The sequence below is a fragment of the Aedes aegypti genome, chromosome 3, assembly GCF_002204515.2.
Source record: "Aedes aegypti strain LVP_AGWG chromosome 3, AaegL5.0 Primary Assembly, whole genome shotgun sequence".
Lineage (NCBI taxonomy): Eukaryota > Metazoa > Arthropoda > Insecta > Diptera > Culicidae > Aedes > Aedes aegypti.
Window position 1 is genome coordinate 24,002,532 of NC_035109.1, and position 19,872 is coordinate 24,022,403.

At 39.2% G+C, this 19,872-nt stretch overlaps 3 protein-coding genes across 6 annotated transcripts in view; 1 reads left to right on the plus strand and 2 right to left on the minus strand.

The window, feature by feature from the left end:
* LOC5576657 (G patch domain and KOW motifs-containing protein) overlaps positions 1-19,872 on the plus strand; it is a 117,569-nt gene that overhangs the window by 59,553 nt on the left and 38,144 nt on the right. The gene's annotated exons all lie outside the window — the stretch shown is intronic.
* On the minus strand, positions 1,914-19,683 carry LOC5576654. 4 transcript variants are annotated; one of them, XM_021849803.1, is made up of 4 exons: positions 19,592-19,649; positions 18,974-19,217; positions 2,443-3,344; positions 1,914-2,387 (listed from the first exon to the last, which is right to left on the minus strand). In XM_021849803.1, exons 3-4 carry the CDS (start codon positions 3,253-3,255, stop codon positions 1,965-1,967), a joined length of 1,236 nt encoding a protein of 411 aa, XP_021705495.1. In that variant the 5' UTR covers positions 3,256-3,344; positions 18,974-19,217; positions 19,592-19,649; the 3' UTR covers positions 1,914-1,964. The 4 variants fall into 4 exon arrangements, with proteins under 4 accessions (XP_021705495.1, XP_021705496.1, XP_021705497.1 ...); XM_021849804.1 differs by having other exon boundaries at positions 18,974-19,114; positions 19,592-19,643; XM_021849805.1 differs by having other exon boundaries at positions 18,974-19,063; positions 19,592-19,638.
* On the minus strand, positions 7,530-9,584 carry LOC5576656. Its single transcript, XM_001656146.2, has 2 exons — positions 8,260-9,584; positions 7,530-8,203 (listed from the first exon to the last, which is right to left on the minus strand). The coding sequence occupies exons 1-2, from the start codon at positions 9,520-9,522 to the stop codon at positions 7,787-7,789; spliced, it is 1,680 nt and encodes a 559-aa protein (XP_001656196.1). The 5' UTR covers positions 9,523-9,584; the 3' UTR covers positions 7,530-7,786.

Below are 19,872 nucleotides of genomic sequence, written 5' to 3' on the forward strand. Positions count from 1 at the left end.
ATACATAGAAAACCGATTACGATTTTATCAATAAATAAAAAAGATATAGCAAAAACAAAGTGTCCACTTTATAAAATGAACAGTCCTTACTTTCTTGTGCTTCAGCTACCACACTTTCTTCGTGCTGCCTTTTCTTTCTGCGGTGGATTCGCTCTTCTTCGGCTCTCGCTGCCCTGTACCGCTCTCTGTTCTGTCGGGTACCGGCCACAAGCATACGGCTTCTGGCGACATTCTTCATGTCTGTCACTCTCTGGCACTCTTCATCGAACCAGTCGTTTCGTCTTCGTCGTTGTCCAGTGCCAAACAGATCTGAAAAAAAATTATGAAATATTCATATTCCCATAGAATAAGGGGGTGCTCATTTCGCCCCGTGTGCTCATTATGCATCTAATCCCCCTACCTACGTATTTGTTTTATCACATCATACCTACACTCAAAATAATCCAAACGTCATTGTTACGTGAAAACATACGTGGTTTTTTTCCATCGCACTTTCCACGTAGCTCTTACGTGAATCATAGGTAGCCCAGAATAAACGCATGAACTTTTGAACTTCGTGGATTTTCCGGTAGCCTTTAGGAAGCGTTTCAATAGGAGCTAGGTGTTTTTGCATTAAAATTTAACTGTAATAACGACCAACCTTATTTCTAATAGGCTTTGGAAGAAAACTAATTTCCAATTAGAAAATATAAACAAACTTAAAAGATTGTGATATTATTATATTCAATCTGAGCATTTTAAATCCTGTTTCCCAATTGCTGTGAGTTTGGTCGATCTTGTTGTAGCCTTAGCGTGCTATAATTGATAGAGGTTATAAATCAGGTATAAAATATGAAGTAATGCAGGGATTCTTCGGTATTTAAAGCATATTTACCTTGAAATCAATCTTGCACAGGGTTTAAAGTTCAGCAGCTTCTGAAGTTCTTCAAAAATCAATCGGGCGCCATCTTAGAATTTGAGCTCAACACCGAATGTACGTACAATATGCAGATGTCAACATGAACTCAGTAACCTACGTGAATTTCACGTAAGTGCGATAGGTTACCTCAGTAACAATTACCGAGTCACTGTTTGGTTATTATGAATGATTCTACCCCATTACCCCGAATCCCATGACCCCGAATGACATTGACCCGAACGCCATTACCCCGAATTTCAAAACCCCGAACGACCCATCACCCCGAATGACATTACCCCGAATTCCAATATCATGGGGAAATATCATCAATATCATCATGTCAAGATAATTTTAAATTCGGGGAAATAGCATTCGGGGTGATGGAATTCGGGGTAATGTTACATTCGGGGTAATGGAATTCGGGGAGATGGCATTCGGGGAAATGAATGGCTTAGTGATCTTTATCTTGGTCAGGTGAAGTGGAGGTAAAATGAATTTCGAATGATCTACGTGATTTTTCACGTAGCAATGATGTTTGGATTATTTTGAGTGTAAGCCTGTCACATCAGTGACTTAAAGCGCAAAAAAAAAAAAATTAAAAAATAAAATGGTTATAGGGTGCAGAACCACTTGGGCACTTTCATGATTCACTTTGGCATGGAGGGTTTTTCTCGGTTGAATGGTCTGAAATTTTGCAATAAGAAGCGCTTCAGTACGACACACATTGTGGCCAAATATGAGCTCTGTAGCTTTCAAAAAACCCCACTGCCCAAGTGAATCAAAAGTGCCAAGAATAGGATCCGGCCCTACATATAGCTTTCTGGGAAATGTTACATTCTAGGGAATGAGATTCTGGGAAATGATTCATTCTGGGGAACGGAATTCTGGGGAATGGTTTTCTGGGGAATGTTATAGACTCGGTTAAAGATGTATGAACTGAATACTTCCAATCAATTTATGGGGCTATGTAAGTGTAGGCTGTGATATTTCTCTAGAGTCATTCCCAATCACCATCTATCAATCATAAAGTCGTTCAATTCATTAATACTGTTCTACCACCATCACGCTAGAGATAGCCATATCTGACCGCGTCTCGTATGATGCCTCCCATCCGATTGGCATACCTCAGTTGCGCTTCGGGTGACGCTGCAAAACCCTCGGCCAGATCTCCTCCATTCAGGTCCGGCATTTCGGCCGGATCCGTACAAAGGATGGGAACGTCGAAGGCCGCCATGAGGACGGCAAACTTGCCGAAACTTTCGAGCTGGCCTTGCAGGGCAGTGAAGGGAAGCAGCGCTTCGGGATCGCTTCCCAATCGTTCGAGCAGGGCCGTCAACGAACTGTGGTAGACTTGGATCATTTCGTCGAAGTGTTCCGTCCGGAAGGTATCGTCTGTGCAGCAGAACAGGAAGTACAGGACGTCCAAGGCGGGCGATACGTAGCGAGCCAGTTGCCAATCGATGAGCGCCAGTTCGATGGGTTTGCCGTCCTGAAAGATAGATTTGAATCAGGTAATGGAATTGGGAACTTCTTGGGACGCTTACCTTGTATCCGTACAGGAGGTTGTTTATCCAACAATCGCCATGGTTCAATACGGCGTACGGTTCGGCCTTCGTTCCATCTAAGCATACCTCAAGCATCTGTATATGATCATCCCTCAAAGCCTCCATTTTTGTTCGTTCCTGTTCGTCATCAGGTCCCAGCAAAGAGATAGCATTTTCCAGGGCAGCTGCGAACATCGCCACCAACTGATCGCTGTTTTTGACGGCCGGAAGCAACACATCGGGAAGTTTGAACCGTTCGAAGAGCTCCGGTTTCTGATCTTTAAGAGCCAACGACAGTCCATGCCACCGTCCCAAGCTTGTCATCACCAATCGAGCATGGTCAAGGTCAACGGGTTCGATTTTTTTGCCCATTCGGTAACCCTTATTGCTTAGATTCTCCATCAGTATCGCCGATTCCTCGCTATCGGCGTCGAAAAGGGTCAAGTAGCATTTCGGTACGTTAAAAAATCCTTCCGATTCCGGTACATTTTTGGCGCGCTGAAATTCGAACACGGCCGGCAGTACGGTCGAGTACAGAATGATCTCCCTCTCGAATAGGGTCATGGAGTTGAATTCTTCCCGGCGGGCTGCACTCAGCGGAGGAATCTTGCAGAAAAGATCCTCCTGGCGATTCCCTTCGGTGATTGTGACCCGATGAATTTCTCCGACCAACCCATCGCAGTTGGAACCGGCCTCGAACCGGACGTGGAACTTGTCCGGTGTGAACCCGAGATTGACGGCTGCCCGGATGGCCGACTGCCGGACGAATTCCGGCAGCTGGACGGATTGAGACTCTTTCGATGATTCGGTCATTCCGGTTTCAGCTACGGCGCCGTTGATTGCGTTGTGATTTGATGTTGTGACACTGTCTACTGGCCGGCCGTAGCTTTCGGTGGGGTTTGCTGTAACGAGAATTGCATGGGCTCTTATCTAATCGGGCCTAGTTTTATCATAATCGAACGATTTCGTGTGGTGTTGTGCAATGGGGAGCTGTTGACATGAAAGTCATTCACCGGGAATAGTGCCATCTAGGGGGAAAATGATGACTTGTGGACTGTAATTGGTTTACGTCCATAGAGAATCAGACATTATACTAGAATTGTTTCCATCGAAAGTTCAGTAGAATGCTTGAAATTGGCTGCAATGTATTTTTTTTTTGTGAAATATAGAAGATTGTTATGTCACAAGAAGAGTTCCATGCAGAACCCGTTTAAGGCCACTTTCCCGATGGACCCAAGTCCCTGGAAGGCCTTTCATTTATGCCCAAAGTGGAAAAAATAGGCAACAACATATTTGCAACACAAAATCTCAAACCTGATCCGTGTTTGGCCGCTTTCCCGAGGGAACCAGATGCTTGGAAGGTTTTTCGAATGTGATCAATGTGACCAAAAATGCTTAAAACAGTGTCCAATGTACTTTTTAGTAAAATCTTGAAGATTGATATGTCACAAGCATGGTTCCATAACCTACTTTCCAGGAGGAATCGGGTATCCGGAATCGGATGGAAGCAACCTGGTCACTTAAAAGTCACTATTGGTGATCTAACGTAAAACTAAAACGCGTAGATTCTAACTCTTCTAGAATATGGATTAGTGCATTTTAATCAAAATTTTTAGTGATAATTTTGGAAGAAAAATCGCCACCATCAATTGACTGACAAGATTTTTGCAACTTAACCTTCCAGTCGTCGCGCGGTTTGTTACCATCAGAACCACTACGCTGCTGTTGTGAACGAAAAGCTAGGTTTTTTCAACAGTGTTGTACAAAATACAACAGCGCGACGACTGAAGTGTTAAGGCTCAGGAAACCGTAAATATTAATTTCAATTTAAAAAATTTTCGCGACCTAACCTAATTTATTGGGATAAAAAGAAACGAAAAAAAAAAAATTACCTGGACATTGAAGAGCTAAGAAAGGGAGAGATTCCTACAAATCTTTTGGGAGAACTCAAGATCGGTAGCGCATTCAGACATTATTAGTACCATATCGTTCAAGCTGTGTATGAAAATCAAGCTTTTTTTCAAGATGCGTGTACTCAGTACACGTATGCGACCGATCTGGAAGAATATTTGAAACCTACTTATCGAGATTATGAATGTTTAGGTGGAGTTATTCTAAAAAAGTATATTAGAATAATTCATAAAAAACGTCCATTAGGGACTACGCCTTAAACTACTATGATCTCAACATCTATGCACAAGATGAACTTTAACTATTTTTACACGACTTATATCGACCGTCCCTAAACCGAAATCGTGCTTCCCAAAAAGTGGTTTAGCTGTATAGTTGACAATTCCTTATTATTTATAAAAAATACAACCAGCTGAGCAGATCAGGAGCTGCTATAGAGATATATAGAGGGTTAATGATTACAGTAGTGCTGCCAGAAATTACCTAGAGGTTCCTTCCAATTAACTTTTGAATTTTAGATTCTGTCAAGGATCCTTCAGAAATTTCTGAGAATTGCTTACTGTTTCCTACAAATTTCGTGAGCATTGATTTGAAAGTTAGAGTTGAATTTTTTTTTTTGCACCTCTGTAATATCTGATGTGTTCAGATAAGAATTTCATCGAGTATTATTGTTCGCTATAACAATTACTAGGAATTTAGCCAGTGATGTCTTCACGAGCTTCTTTCTTCTGAGCTCATGGATTTGGAATTCCTATGAGTTTTGCTGACTGGCTAGTATCCGACTTACGTCAACTTACGTTGATGCTGATTTTGATTTGTGGACCTAAATCTCAAGAAACATCCATAAGAAGCAATCAAGTATTAACCCGGAAAAGTACCAGCTAAAAATTTTTCAATTTATCATATCGATTGATTATCGTATCGACCTGTATGACTTCTGCCATGTGGCCAAAGTGACAAAAAATGCTTGAAACAGTTTAGTTAAAAGCTTAAAATAGTTCTCAATATTCTTGTTTTACAGAATCTTCAAGATTTATGTATCGCATGCATGGTTCCCTAACAGAGCCGTTATGCACACTTTCTTGGAGGAAATCAATTATTGGGCAGATTTCCGGAATGTGGTCAATGTGACCAACAATACTTATAAAAGTCACCAATATACCAGGACTAAAATTCATTGATATGTTGCACGCATGGTTTCATAACTGATCAATTTATAGTCATATATTTTAGGGAACTAGGTGCCTGGAAGGCTTCCAATATGTGACTAATGTGACAAGAAATGCTTGAAACAATTACAAGTGTATTTGTTTTGTGAAATCTTGAAGAATATGTTGCAATCATCATTTCATAAACACTCACTAACTCTGCCATTCTAGTGTTTATCAGAGTGCTGCTTCCACCTTCTCATTCGTTCTTCCTGTTTTGTCGCGCGGCATTTTGCGTTGAGCTTTTTTATCAGAAACTTGCGGCTAAAAAACCGTTTGTCTCATAAGATGGAAGAAAAATTAAACAAAAAGAGGCTCTCAATGTTAGATGGGGGGTTTAGAAAAAATCAGGTATTTTCCATTTCACTCACTTCATTCCTTTTCATCCTATTCGTCAATTTTATCAGTTTTATTCCATTTCGTTTATTTCATCCATCATTGCATCATCGTAGATGTATCCCTGAAAAAATACTTGAAGAAATCCCAAAAGAAATTCCTTAAATAATTTACAGAAAAGTTGAATTGAATGATTTGAAGAATTCCTGCTAGAATCCATCGAGAATGTTCTCCATAAATCTATAAATTTGCAAATAAAAACAAATCATTACCCAAAACGTGCTTAGATCGATTTTAGATAACTTAAAATTATATTTTGATCGAAAATTAAAATTTGTGTATTAGAAGGTTAATATATGATTGATTTTACATATTTCAGCAAAAACTAAATAAGTTACAATCACAATTTATTTTGTAGTTGCATGCAAATCATGTCATCGTCATATCTCTACCATTTTTCGACTATTTTTGATAGTCTATGGATGATTTTAACGTAAATAATGTTGCGTAATACGGTCAAAATCTTACAAGTGCTCTTTAAAAATAGGAGATTACAGTTCTTATGCCGCAAAAATTTCAAATTTTTGTCAAGCCAATTCTTAGAATATTAGTTTTTTTAGTGTATTTTCGAAAAATGCCATAAGTTTAAGTAAAAAAAACAAACATAATTCAAAAAAGTGTTTGGTTCAAATACCTACGAAGTAACATTAACTCATTACCTTTCGAATAAACTATAGAGAGTTTTGATTAGACGTGCTTCTTCTTCTTCATCTTGGCATTAACGTCCTCACTGGGGCAGAGCCTGCTACTCAGCTTAGTGTTCTTATGAGCTCTTCCACAGTTATTAACTGAGAGCTTTCTTTGCCAAAGTTGCCATTTTCGCATTCGTATATCGTGTGGCAGATACGATTATACTCTATGCCCAAGGAAGTCAAGGAAATTTTCATTGCGAAAAGATCCTGGACCGACCGGGATTCGAACCCAGACACCTTCATCATGGCTTTGCTTATAGCCGCGGACTCTAACCACTCGGCTAAGGAAGGGCCGTGCTATCACAGATAAGTAGACAAATGTCACAAGGGTCACCCCAAATTTTTGAACGAGATTGTTATGTTCTCAACGAAGTCCATAATAATTTATATCACGCGTTCAGTATCATAAGATCGTATATGCAATGATCGATTTCTCTTTTTAGATTTTCTCTTACACTAATCACTTAGCCGGGCAACAGTTTTCTATAGCTACTTTTGTTTCAGTAGAAAGTATTTATCGTCTTTTGCCATGCAGTATCGCAAGATGTTCAGAAAATCGGTTGAGTTTCGAAAATTAAGAAAAAATCCGCGAAGCTAAATCGATCACTTCAAATACGCCTGTACGATACTAATTGCAAGAAATGATCCAACATGTAGCAGCAAATTTACACTTGATCTCATTTTGTATACCTCCCTTAAATCTAGTAAGCACCTGAAAAGCATACATGGCATCAATTATGGGTGGTACGGTCTTGAAAAAACTGTCATTCTGCTTCTTCTCGATCTAAATACTTTTCAAATTACTAATTCCAAAGTAAATTTTAATTGAGCATTTTACTTCTCAAGTCTGTACTAGAATAGAAATAGAAATAAGCTCAACTTAAACTTCACAATTTTATCACATTTCGTAATAAAAATCTGACAGGCACTGTAGATAATCTCCGATATCGAATTCCTGATGCAAATTTTCGAAACAAATCAATTCAGCCGCCGCAAGATAACAGAGAAGAGTCGTTCCGCCCCGAACATCAGAAACCCGAGGCTCGTGTACACCTTTCGATGCCAGTGGGATTATGCCGGGGTAAAGATAACACAAATCTCCACCAAAGACTCGTCCGCGCCGTTTATTTTCCATTCCTACAAATATCCGTACTTAATCGCATCGCGAATGACGCCGCCCATGCGATAGCCGTAGCGCCGTTGGGCCTCTGGCGAAGCGGCAAAAGCTGCTGCAGCGTCTCCGTGGCTCTGAATTTGTGCCGGATCGGTACACAGAATCGGAATGTCCAGGGCGGCCATGATGACGGCGAACTTCCCGAATGTCTTCATCTGTCGCAACAGGGCCGTCAAGGGGAACAGATCCATGGCTTCGCTGCCCACCTTCTCCAGCAGGTCCTTCAACGCAGTGTAGTAGATGCGTATCATTTCGTCGTAATGCCGCTCACGAAGTGCCTCATCAGTACAACAGAATATGAAATACAGCAAATCCAGGACCGGGGATCCGTAGCGGACCAATTGCCAGTCCAAGAAGAGCACGTCTCGGGGAGCACCGTCCTGAGAAAACGTATAGTTCAGACTTCGAGTGTTTGAAATGTTTCAAATCATCTTACCTGATATCCGTACATGAGGTTGTTGACCCAGCAATCGCCGTGATTCAGAACCGCAAATGGCTCCGCTCGTTCGGGATCTACGCAGCTCTGCAGCGTGGTAAAGAACTCGTTCCGCAGACCTTCCATCTTGAAGCAGGCTTTCTCCTCGCTTGGATCCAGCACCGAGATGGCAGCATCTAGAGCAGTCGTAAACATACCCATCAATTGTTCATTCTCTTCCATGGCAAGAACCATCACATCCGGCAGTTTGAACGGTTCGAACAGATCTGGACGTTGCTCTTTCATCGCCAATGAAAGACCATGGAAACGTCCCAGCTGAACCAACAGCAGCTTTGCGTGTTCATAATTGACCGATTCCAACTTGTTCCACATGCAGAACTCCCTGTTGCGCAGATCTTCCATCAGGATCAACGCCTGCTCGCTTTCCGCGTCGAAGTGCGTCAGATAACACTTCGGGACATTGAAAAACCCACTGTTGAGCTCTTCGGTAAGGCCTTTCTCGCGTTGAAACTCGAACATAGCAGGAAGCAGGTTGGAGTACATGTTCACTTCTCGGTCGAACAAAGCCATCGAGTTGAACTGTTGCCTGCGCATTGGATCCAGGGGTGGTATCTTACAGAGGACCTCGAGTTGACGTTCTCCCTCTGCAATGGTGGCCTTATGCAGCTCACCGATCAATCCTTCGCACTCGGAAAGCCTCTCGATCGTGATGGAAAACTCTCCCGGTGTGAAACCTTCCTGTGGAGCTATGCTCGCTATCGATTCTTCGATGAACGCAGGGAACTCCATCGGTGCGTTGTCTATGATCGGAACTTCTTCTTTCAGTACGAACGATCCGTTTTGGTCTTCTTCGGTCGAAACAATCGGAACGTCCTCTCTCAAAACGAATGATCCGTCACCTTCCTCAGTCGACACGATGGGGACTTCTTCCTTGAGAACGAATGATCCATCGCCTTCCTCCAGTGACACGATCGGCACGTCTTCCCTCAGAACAAAAGACCCATCTCCCTCTTCAGTGGACACGATCGGGACGGTCTCCTTCAGCACAAACGATCCATTTGTCGTTGTCGTATCCACGATGACCGGTTCTTCTTCCCGCAGCACAAACGAACCATGTCCGGAGATGGCGCCGTCCTCGACGGGGCCCGCTTCGTGGTTCAGCGTGAACGATCCACTGGTGGCCTCCGGAGAATCCCATTCCGGTGGATGCACCTCGGATGTAACCATCGCCGAGATGGGTTTGGGCTGCGTTGCTTCCGACATTGTGTGTTCCCTACCGTACGGATATCGACCTTAGACTGTGGGAAGATAACCGGCGGCGGGCGATTCTTAAATCTACGATAAAATCGGGTGCGATTTTATTTCGCGATTTCCTAATCTTATCGGCGTAGCATTTTTTCATCACCGATGCAAAAAAAAAAAGCTGGGAACGGATAAGGGACACTTTCGAAGAAATTCAATCGCAAAACATGCTTTAGGTATGCGCTGTATGGAAATAGAATCAATCTGTTGCAAAACAATTGCGATTAGGGGTCGAGGGGTTCCCGTTTGGTGTGGATTGATAAGTTCGCGTGACTTCAGCAGAAAAATTCGGTTAGATGATGCTTGAAATGTGTGAGGAACTATACGAGGTTCTCTGATCATATGCAATTTGTTTGAGTTACGTCTTTACTGGGATAGAGCCTGATTCTCAGCTTTACTGAAAATTTACTGACCGAGGTGGATAAAAACTATCACCACTTGGAGATAGAGGATGATCTTGTTTTCATCGTAGCGTTGCTAAATAACTTGTAAATCCATTCGTTTGCTCAGTAACAACAAGGTTGGTTACAAATAGCTGTTAGGGTAACAGTCGTATTTTGGACCCCCTAAGGAAGTGATTTTAGTTGTTTGCCCCAATCAATTAATTGCACAGCGTAATCAAGTCAAAGAAAATGCCAAAATGCAGAGAAAAACTTCATCTACGAGACAAAAATGCCCATACGGTCATGTAGGATCCAAAAAAACGTAGAAAACAATTAAATTGTGAAGCACTGTTTTTCATCATTTTGGACACACCAATACATTTTGGACCTTCAAAGTATATATTATGGACCCTCGGCATTTTTTATCGTTTGGCGACAAAGTCCACGGCACTGGTTGTATGATATGCTTGCCCATAGTCGAATTATTCGATTGACAATGGAAAACCGAAGAAATTCTACGCTTTTTGTTCAGAAATTTGAAAAAAGTTTTTGTTTACATTTGAAAAATTTCTGACGGCTTCAATTTCTGTGTGTAACGTATTGTAACGGTTGCATATATGCACCAATTAAACTAAATTGATTTCAGGTAAAATAAACACGTTTTCAACGTACAAACAGTTGATGCAAGTACGGAATAGTCCTATCTTTCCTAATGGCATGCGAATTGAGTTGGTCTCTCGATTTTGACTGGGAAATTTTCAGGAAAATGGCCCAGGGGTCCAAAATATATTAGTTACCCTATTGCGAGATCATAAATTAAGCGAGATATGTTAAGGTGCAAGTAAAAATGGAGCAAATGTCAAATATAAAAAAGCAGTTTTCGCCCTTGAAATCAACAAATTAAAAAAAGTAAAAACACACAGCCTTTGTATTTTGCAAATAAAACAGCTGTGTGTACTTTTTTTTTGATTTGTAGATTTTAAAGGAAAAAAATGCTTTTTCACTTTTGACATTTGCTGTATTTTTACTTGGGCCTTAAACAATGATTTTAGATGAACTTGCAGGCTCACCATCTGACTATTGATTTCAAGGCAGTGTACAATTCAGAGGAGAGAAATGAGCCGAGGAAGGTAATGTTCGGGGGTGGGTGGTTTTACAGCTCACACAAAATTTGGAAAATGGTCTTATAAAATGCGTTACGAGGGGGTGGGTGGGTGTCAAAAATGGTCATTTTTGGCGTTATGAAATTTGTGAAAAAACCCTATGTATAACATTGGATTGCTAACAAAGTGTAAGTCTCATTTGTGCCGTTAGACTCAATAGTGCTCCACAAATCACGTAACGCTTGAAGAGAAGTGGTCTCAAGCGTTATGACCAGAGCAGGTGGAAGAAACAAAATTATAACAGAATGTGTTCCCCTGATATTTTTTTTCACCAGTTGTTATAAAACATGGAACAGTAGTTCAAATAATAAAAAAATCTAACAAAATTTGCACCAAATAAAAGAAACATATCTTCTTCTTCTTCTTTGCATTAACGTCCCCACTGGGACAGAGCCGGCTACTCAGTGTAGGGTTCTTATGAGCACTTCCATAGTTATTGACTGAGAGCTTTCTTTGCCAAAGTTGTCATTTTCGAGTTCGTATATCGTGTGGCAGGTACGATGATACCCTATTCCCAGGGAAGTCAAGGAAATTTCCATTACGAAAAGATTCTTTACCGACCGGGAATCGAACCCAGACACCTTCAGCATGGCGTTGCTTTGTAGCCGCGGACTCTAACTCTAACCATTCGGCCCCATCATTACAAATATTGCGCATTTCTTTCACCACTGGACTATCGCAGAAGTTTTTACAAGTGCGGAAACGCTAATAAAAGTGCGCAATTGCATCAAATCGGGTAGGGAATCCGATTCATTTTCGCGCGCTCGGAGTGTATTTCGGTGGCTTCGTTCGTTTGCCCAGTGCTTTGCAGAGGCCAGAGCAGAGTGCGTGGTCTTTTGATTTGGTTGCGTGTTCCGATGGAACGCACGACGGAATCAAAACAAAGCGTGTTCGGTTCGCGTCATTAGAGTGCGGACAAAAAAAACGACAATAGTGCGTGGTCTTTTGATTCGGTTGCATGTTCCGGTGGGACGCGCAACGGAGTCAAAACCAATAGTGTTCGGTTCGTGTTGATCAAGTGTGAAAAGCTTCGTGTTCAGCCGAGGACGATGTACTGGTGAGATCGTTTCATGCTTATGATAATTCATTTTTATCGTTGCTATAAGTAGCTTTTATTTTATTTTCAAACAAGCTATGAATGGTTCGTCACTACAAGTGTCGACTTTTTCGTGTTTCATTCAAACTTAATATACCATTATGTTTTCGTCATTGATCAAAATAACCTTTGAATAGTTCGACATTATGAATGTCGACGTAAGACATTTTTTTGTTGCAACGTAACTTTTTTTTTTAATTTTATTTTAATTTTCAAACATACTTTGAATGGTTCGTCATTACATGTGTCGACAATACCCTTATTTATGTTACATATACTTTTAAAATACGCAATCCTTTTTGTCTTCGTTATTACTAAAAATAACCTCTGAATAGTTCGATATTATGAATGTCGACTTTTTTATAATTTCTCTCAATATATTTTTACTGCGATACAAAAATGCAACACTAGTTTTAAGTTTCGTATTTTCCCTCCTAATCCATGGATCGCATCACCGACCAAAGGTGACTCCCAGATCTTTTTCCTTCCTCACTAATCAACCTGTCCCGTGATGATTGTGGAGATGCAGAGGTATTCTCCGTCTTTAGAAGCAACGATCATTACCCAATAACGTTCCTTACCCTTCCCAACTGACTGTAAGGACTTGGCCGGCGCCGCTATTGATCAATAATATGAGAGCTGCTAAAATTGCACTTCGAGAATATGCGGAAAATCCCATCCCTCATTCATTTGGATCGAAGTGCAATTCTTACCGGTTCGGATCAATCACGGAGTAGCAACCATTGACATGTACAGTCAGTCTATGCTATGCTATGCTATGCAATTGCATCAAATCGGGTAGGTGACTTCAGGGGACTTATTCTTCGTAAATCAAAGAATAAGTGCTCTAAAGACACCAACTGGATTCAATGTAATCCCGCACTTTTATTCACACTTTCGCACTTATGAGGCCGCACTTCGCAGTCCAGTGGTGAAAGAAATACACAATACATCTTTGCATTACTTCCGCATTGAAATATGTCGTGTGTCTGCCATGACGACAGTTTTCATTTCGCGTTCAATTTTCAGCTCGCACGGGTTCAAATTAGAGTTACATATTTCTCAGGAGCACATAATTGTACTGACGAGCCTCCAACCAAACCGTCTCTCAGCTCATCGGAATCCTAGTGTGCTGCGCTAGACGAAGGCTCACGAAAATTCTGAAAGCGCGCGCTAGGTGATGTGCTCTCGGGGAGACTCGTCTCATGCGCTGCTCGATTACTGACTGATTAAAACTCCATCGAGAAATTTCTTCGAAACATAAATTTATTTTAGACTTCTGTATTCAAAGTGATTATGGGCGTAATAGATATATGATACCATTTTTTGTCGTGCTTTCATTTAAAAATTGCCTCTACGGCGTCTAAAATCGATAGCGAAAAAGATAATAACTACTAAATGACGTTTTATTAAGGATGTCCTTTTTTCAGCACTGGGTATTTCTTGAACTTACTATGAAGGAATATTTCGATCATTATAATTTGTCCTTCTTTAAGACTAAATTTTTCTTTAAAATTTAGCTTCGGGACTCATTGTTGACATGCTAACATTAGTTGACTACTATTTATGTTTTCGGCCAAACGACATTCGGCCAACTGATATTGGCCCAACTGACATATTCGATCAGATGAGCATCGGAAGCCTTTCTGATCATTTTGAATGCAAGATACCATTTTATGTTTTGCTTCATAACCCCGTTTCTAATTAAAAAGCCCGAGTTTTACCATTAAAAAACTTCCAGTATGCAAAACATCAAATAACACTGTTTCAGCGAATTGAAACTTTTAGAGGCACTGTTGGGACATTCTGGAAGTTGGGTTTCGTTCAGTTCAGCCTCGGTATTTGGATCCGGAATTTCATTTTAATTCATATTTTTAAGGCAAAGTAGACCGTTGTTGAAATCTGTGCGTGTCGTTGATGATTGTTGCCACATCATGTCACAATTTCGAAATAATGAATTTCAGTTAATATTGCTCTTCCGCAGCTGAAAACGTATAAGCATAGTTTTTGAATGTAAGCACATATAGGGATACTTTTCTGGATCAATATCAACTATGAGGACCGAGTTTTATTACTTTGAATTTACGAGCTGCAATGTCAACATGGCCGCCAAAACGGGCTACTTCGCCTTAAAAAAATAATAAACGAATGAGAAATATCAAATCAAATCCAAATTTCCTTCAGTATTCTCTCAGATTTCTCACCAGAATTTTCTTAAGATTCACATAACAATCCTTTTGGGATTCGCATCAGAATCCGCTCAGGAATCTAATCAGAATCTTTTGAGGATTCTCAACACAATTATTCTAGCATTCTCTTTTAATTCCTTATACAAGTTTTTCATCAGAATTCTTCAAAACATTTCCTTAAAATTCTAGAGTTCTCATCAGGATATTCTCAGGATTCTAATCAGAATAGTCTCAAGGCTCTCATTAGAATCCTCTTAGCAATCTCATTCGAATCCTCTCAAAATTTTCATCAGAATGTACTCAGGATTCTCGTTAGAATCCTCGCGAGATGCTTGTCAGAATACTTGTAGGATTGGCATCAGTGTTTCATCAGCATCTATGACGAATTGAAAATAGAATCGTTCCAGGATTCTCTTCACAATCTCTGAAGCATTCTCATATAAATTCTTTCATCATTCTCATCCAAACCCTTCAAAATTTATCTTCAGAATACTTCCTTGATTTCCATCAGAATCAGTTCATTTAATCTTTTCTTCGGAATCCTTCCGGGATTCTCCACGGAATCCTTCCATGGTTCTTAACAGAGTTCTTCAGGAACACTCAACAGAATCCTTCGAAGTTACTTATCAGAATTCATCCAGGATTCTCATTTAAATATTCGCAACAGAATCCGTCTAGGATTCTTATTCACATTAATTAGGATTAGCTTCAGATTTTTTTCAGGATTCTAGCCTAAATCCTTCCAGTATTCTGATTATATTTCTTTCTGGCTTCTCATCAGAATTCTTCATGGATTTTCAACTGAACCCACATTAAATATTTCCACAATACATATCCATCAGAAACATTGCAGAGCTCCTTTAAAATCAGGATTTTCATCGTAAGTCCCCAGGATTCTGAAAGTGATTTTTCCAGGATTTTCATTACAATATTTTCAGCATTCTAATCAAAATCCTACCAGTATATTCATCAGAAACCTTCCAGTATTGACACCAGATACTGTTTTTCATCAGAAACTTTCCAGGATTCTTATCAGAAACCTTCAAAGGATATCATCAGAAAACTTTCATGAAATTCTTCAGAAACCTTCTAGGGATTTCTAAGATTCTTATCTGAATCCATTTAAGATCCTTCAGGACACTCATTAAAATACTTTTAGGATTCTGATTTAGATCGTTGAATGTTTTCCACAAAGACCCTCCCAATATAATATAAATTTCAAAAATAAATCATGGAAATCACGAATTGAAAAAGTGGGAACTTGTTATTAAGCCTGAGTTTTGGCATTACGTTCGACCGTGTCCTAAATGCTGTTATTTACTTTCCGATAGATTTACTTATACGAAACAGTGGTATTTTATATTTCTCATGATGATTGAAAAAATTATTTCAATTTAATTTACATATTAGTGGCAAAAATATTAATTTCCTAAAAGAATCAATGTCTATTCCGGTATCAAATACTTGAGCTACTGAGCAAACTCAAAACGGCATCTATACGTCCAGAATGTCCCAACTGTACCTCTAAAAGTTTTAATTTGTTGAAACAGTGTTATTTGATGTATCGCATAATGGCTGCCACGCTATACTTACCAAGGTATCACGTAAAGGTAAGCTATTCCCGCGTGTAAACAACAATTTTGAATCAAAACATGTGTCGTCATTCTAATCGTCAACCATGAGGCTTGGATGATAGTAAAAGAGCGCAGGCTTTGGTTTCTCTTGTACTCGTTCGAGTTAACGATAGGAATGACGTCACTTCCAAATGTCATTCTGCTTTCCAATGATGAATAACCGATAAACGGGGTTATGAAATTAGACTTAGAATGGTCCTCTGCATTTAAAATAACCAGAAAGGCTTCCGATGGTCATCTTTTGTCGAGTATGTACATTATGGAAATCAACATTTGATTTGGGTTGATTTTCCGAGATCCCATACTATGGCTTCCGGGTTGTGCCTGATTGTTAAATGACTAAGTGATTATTGTGGTTCAAAAATAATCCACATGAACTCTCAAAAGTTGATACACATGTTGATGTTGTGAAATGGATGATGGTTTTTTTTTTATAAAATCGTCCTATTCATTAGGTATGGTACACAAATTACGTAACGCCTTAATCGAGTTTTTTTACTCCCCTATGCAACAATAAGTAATGTTCCACCGAACCCACTTCCTTCTAATTACGAAACGCTAACTCAAAACAACCCCCTCCCTAATATTTAGATTTTTTTTTATAAAAAAACAGGTTACACCTTTAAATAAAAGTTCTCCCTTCCTCGTCTACCAAACGCATTTTCTATAACCCCGTCCCCCTTTTGTAACAATAAGTAACGGAAGCTCAACCCCCCTTTCTCTCCTTCCTTAGGGTTATCATTCGTCCTGATTCGGTAGGACATGTCCTGATTTTGAGTTTGATTTGGAGCGTCCTGATCTATTTTTGCTATTTTAGAATTTGTCCTGATACTTTGATACTTTGTTTTAATTGATTTCAATGAACATCATATCAATTATGATACTATTGAACTTTCTCTTCAAAAATGATTATGATATTTATAGGGTAAGGTGGAGCAAAAGTTTGACCTTACTGAAATATTCAACATTTCCAGCAGAACTATAGAGTTTGAATAGAAACAAACACTACATAGAAGATCTTTGTTCTATCAGCTACAATTTTACTGATCAAACATATGCCAGAATATTCATACATTTTTAGTTATAATAGTGTGCAAATTATTTGTCTTTAACGATATTATATGCCACTGGCGGAGTCAAAGTTCGCAACTTTCAAGGGGCGAAAGTTTGCAGAATAAAACACAGAATATTGGTGACATGAATACTTTATTCCAGCCATGAAGTGATGTTTCCATAAAAATACACACTATATTTCGATTGTAAATTGATCAAAAATAGTGTTAATTGGAACACGTGAATAGCTGTTTTTCGCAAAACTAGAAATTTTAATTACTGTTTTCGCCTGGTCAAGCATACTCCTCGAAATTCAAATAGTAGTTTACGGAACGAGTTGCAGAATGATGATTTTTACAGCACGAGTCGTAAATTTAGATAATTATGACGAGTGCTGTAAAAATCGAGTTCTGCAACGAGTTACGTACAACATTTTTTTTTTGCAATTTCTCATCGTAATGGGCTGTTTTTCATCACGCCAATCTGTCATAAAACGGCCTACTTTCCTGCACTGAAGTATGCAGTGCGGGAATAGTCATTACGCAACTGAAACCAGTGCTGTAATGGTTCATTACGCAACGCTTTCTCATTACGCAACTGTTTTGAGTTGCGTAATTAATCATTACACAACAATTTTTCAGGAATTGTAAAATAATGGCGAATGCATTCTGATACCCTCAAGCGGTCTTCTACAAAATTGCAAAAAAATGTTGTACGTAACTCGTTGCAGAACTCGATTTTTACAGCACTCGTCGTAATTATCCCACTCGGCAAACCTCTTAGGATTAATTTACGACTCTTGCTGTGAAAATCATCATTCTGCAACTTGTTCCGTAAACTACTATTGCAATTTCGTAGAAGACCACTTGAGGGTTTCATAAATTGTATCGGAATGCGCGGTGAATTTTAATTTTTACTTCTTATTTTGTAACAAGTTTTGGAAAACATGTGTTCAAGTATGTAAAAACAATTATTTGCATTTATATAAAACAGATTTCGTTAGTAGGATATTTTTCTGAAAACATTTTCTGAATTTGGTATACTGAATTTTTGCTTCAAGTTGTGACAATTTTCAAAATCACACTTAAAAAACATGGCTAATTTTCTCAGCATTGGACTGACCAAAATTTTAAATCAATGTGTCATTAGAATCATAATCTTATGTTCTTTGAAGAGTACTCACGAAGTTTTGGCGGAAAAGTCGGAAAACTATTCAAAATCAATAAAACGGTCATTCAAATCATCGAGCAAAAGTTTGGGTTCATCCTTAGTATGAAGTACGTATCGTGCAGTTTGAGATCACTTGAGCCGCACGCAAATCATTTTTGTCAATATCTCTGCCATTTTCCAACCGAATTTAATAGTTCATAGCTTTTTCGAACGCAAATAATGGCGCGTACATGATTGGTTTGAAATTTCATAGAATTTTCGTGTTTCAAGTAAGTTCAGGTGAAGCCAAACTTTTGCACGATGACTTGCATGACTATTTTATTCAAAATAAATAGTTTAAGTAAAAACTTTAAGTAAAAATTTAGCATAAAAAAGTTCGAAAAAAAAATGTTAGAAAATACCTACGAAGTAAGCAGCTAAAAACAATTTAAATAAGAATGTTTGTTTCTAACATCAAACTTGTTTGTTTCAAACAAAACATATATGTTTGTTGCAAACCAGTCCTATAATCAGTCCAATTTGAACATAATTTGAGTTTACCTCAAATATAACTATTTGTGTCTTATGTAGATTTTTCTGCTTGATATTAGTTTTGTGGGAGCCTTGCGTTTTTCGCACTCGTACTTTTTGTTCTAAATCGTAACAATTGACAACAGAACCCGCTAAACGGTGATGTATAGTTTCAAGCTTTTTCATTAGCACTTGCTACCGCGCAGATACTTACGGCTGATGAGTTTGTACTTCCTCTGAGAATTGTGTTTCCGAGGCAGCAATTTAACCGCCTGAACGTTGCTATTATTATGTAAATCTTGCTCTTCAACAAAAAAAAAAACCCAAAACACGTTTCAACCGAGCTCACGCGAATCTGGACCGGGTCAAGAATACGGTGCAAAGGTTGATAATGAAGATGATGATGGGTGTGGCTCCTGTGGCTCTGAACCGGTGCTCTGCTGCCAATAAAAGCATAACTGTCCCAAATAGAAAGAAGTAAGCATTGAAAAAATAACTCTCAAAGTTATAAATTTGTCTTGTGTTTATAATTTTCTAGTACAGTTCAGCATGTCATATTCATTTAGCACCACCACACAAACAACTCATTTGCTACTATTGATCAGCAAGAATTTTAAACTTGAACATAATTCACTTTTTGCAGTTGTTATTGAGGTTTAAAACTCATATAGAGACCGTTATGTCGTAATTTTTCAATATAGGACTATACTCAGTTCATATTTTTCCATAACATTTTCAAACGAAACTAAACTAAAGTTTATATAAATATTGGACAGTTATGCTTTTATGGGCAGCTGTAAATGACAACAAAAAGTCTATCTATCACTCGTACAGGGTACACTCCACCAACCGGCTCAATCAACGTTCTACGGGGTACTGAATTGACGGCCTGATTGCGCCACTGCCCGCAATAATAGGTTGCAATCGTGCTCATACGGCTAGTTTCGCGCGCAGTCCAGCGCTGGAGATGATCGAAAACCACCTCCACGGTCGTTTGGTTTGAACTTTTTGGACATCTTTGTCGTAACATAAGGCCATCTGATTAACCGATTCGCTCTCATTCAAAAGAATTGCAATCAACAATTGTTGATTACTTTTTCAAATCAACGTAAG

Coding starts and splice junctions, on each gene's coding strand:
- LOC5576656 (XM_001656146.2), bottom strand. CDS start 9,522: ATGTCGGAAGCAACGCAGCCCAAACCCATCTCGGCGATGGTTACATCC. Junction 8,204..8,259: donor ACCTCATGTACGGATATCAG/GTAAGATGATTT, acceptor ACGTTTTCTCAG/GACGGTGCTCCCCGAGACGT.
- LOC5576654 (XM_021849806.1), bottom strand. CDS start 3,255: ATGACCGAATCATCGAAAGAGTCTCAATCCGTCCAGCTGCCGGAATTC. Junction 2,388..2,442: donor ACCTCCTGTACGGATACAAG/GTAAGCGTCCCA, acceptor TCTATCTTTCAG/GACGGCAAACCCATCGAACT.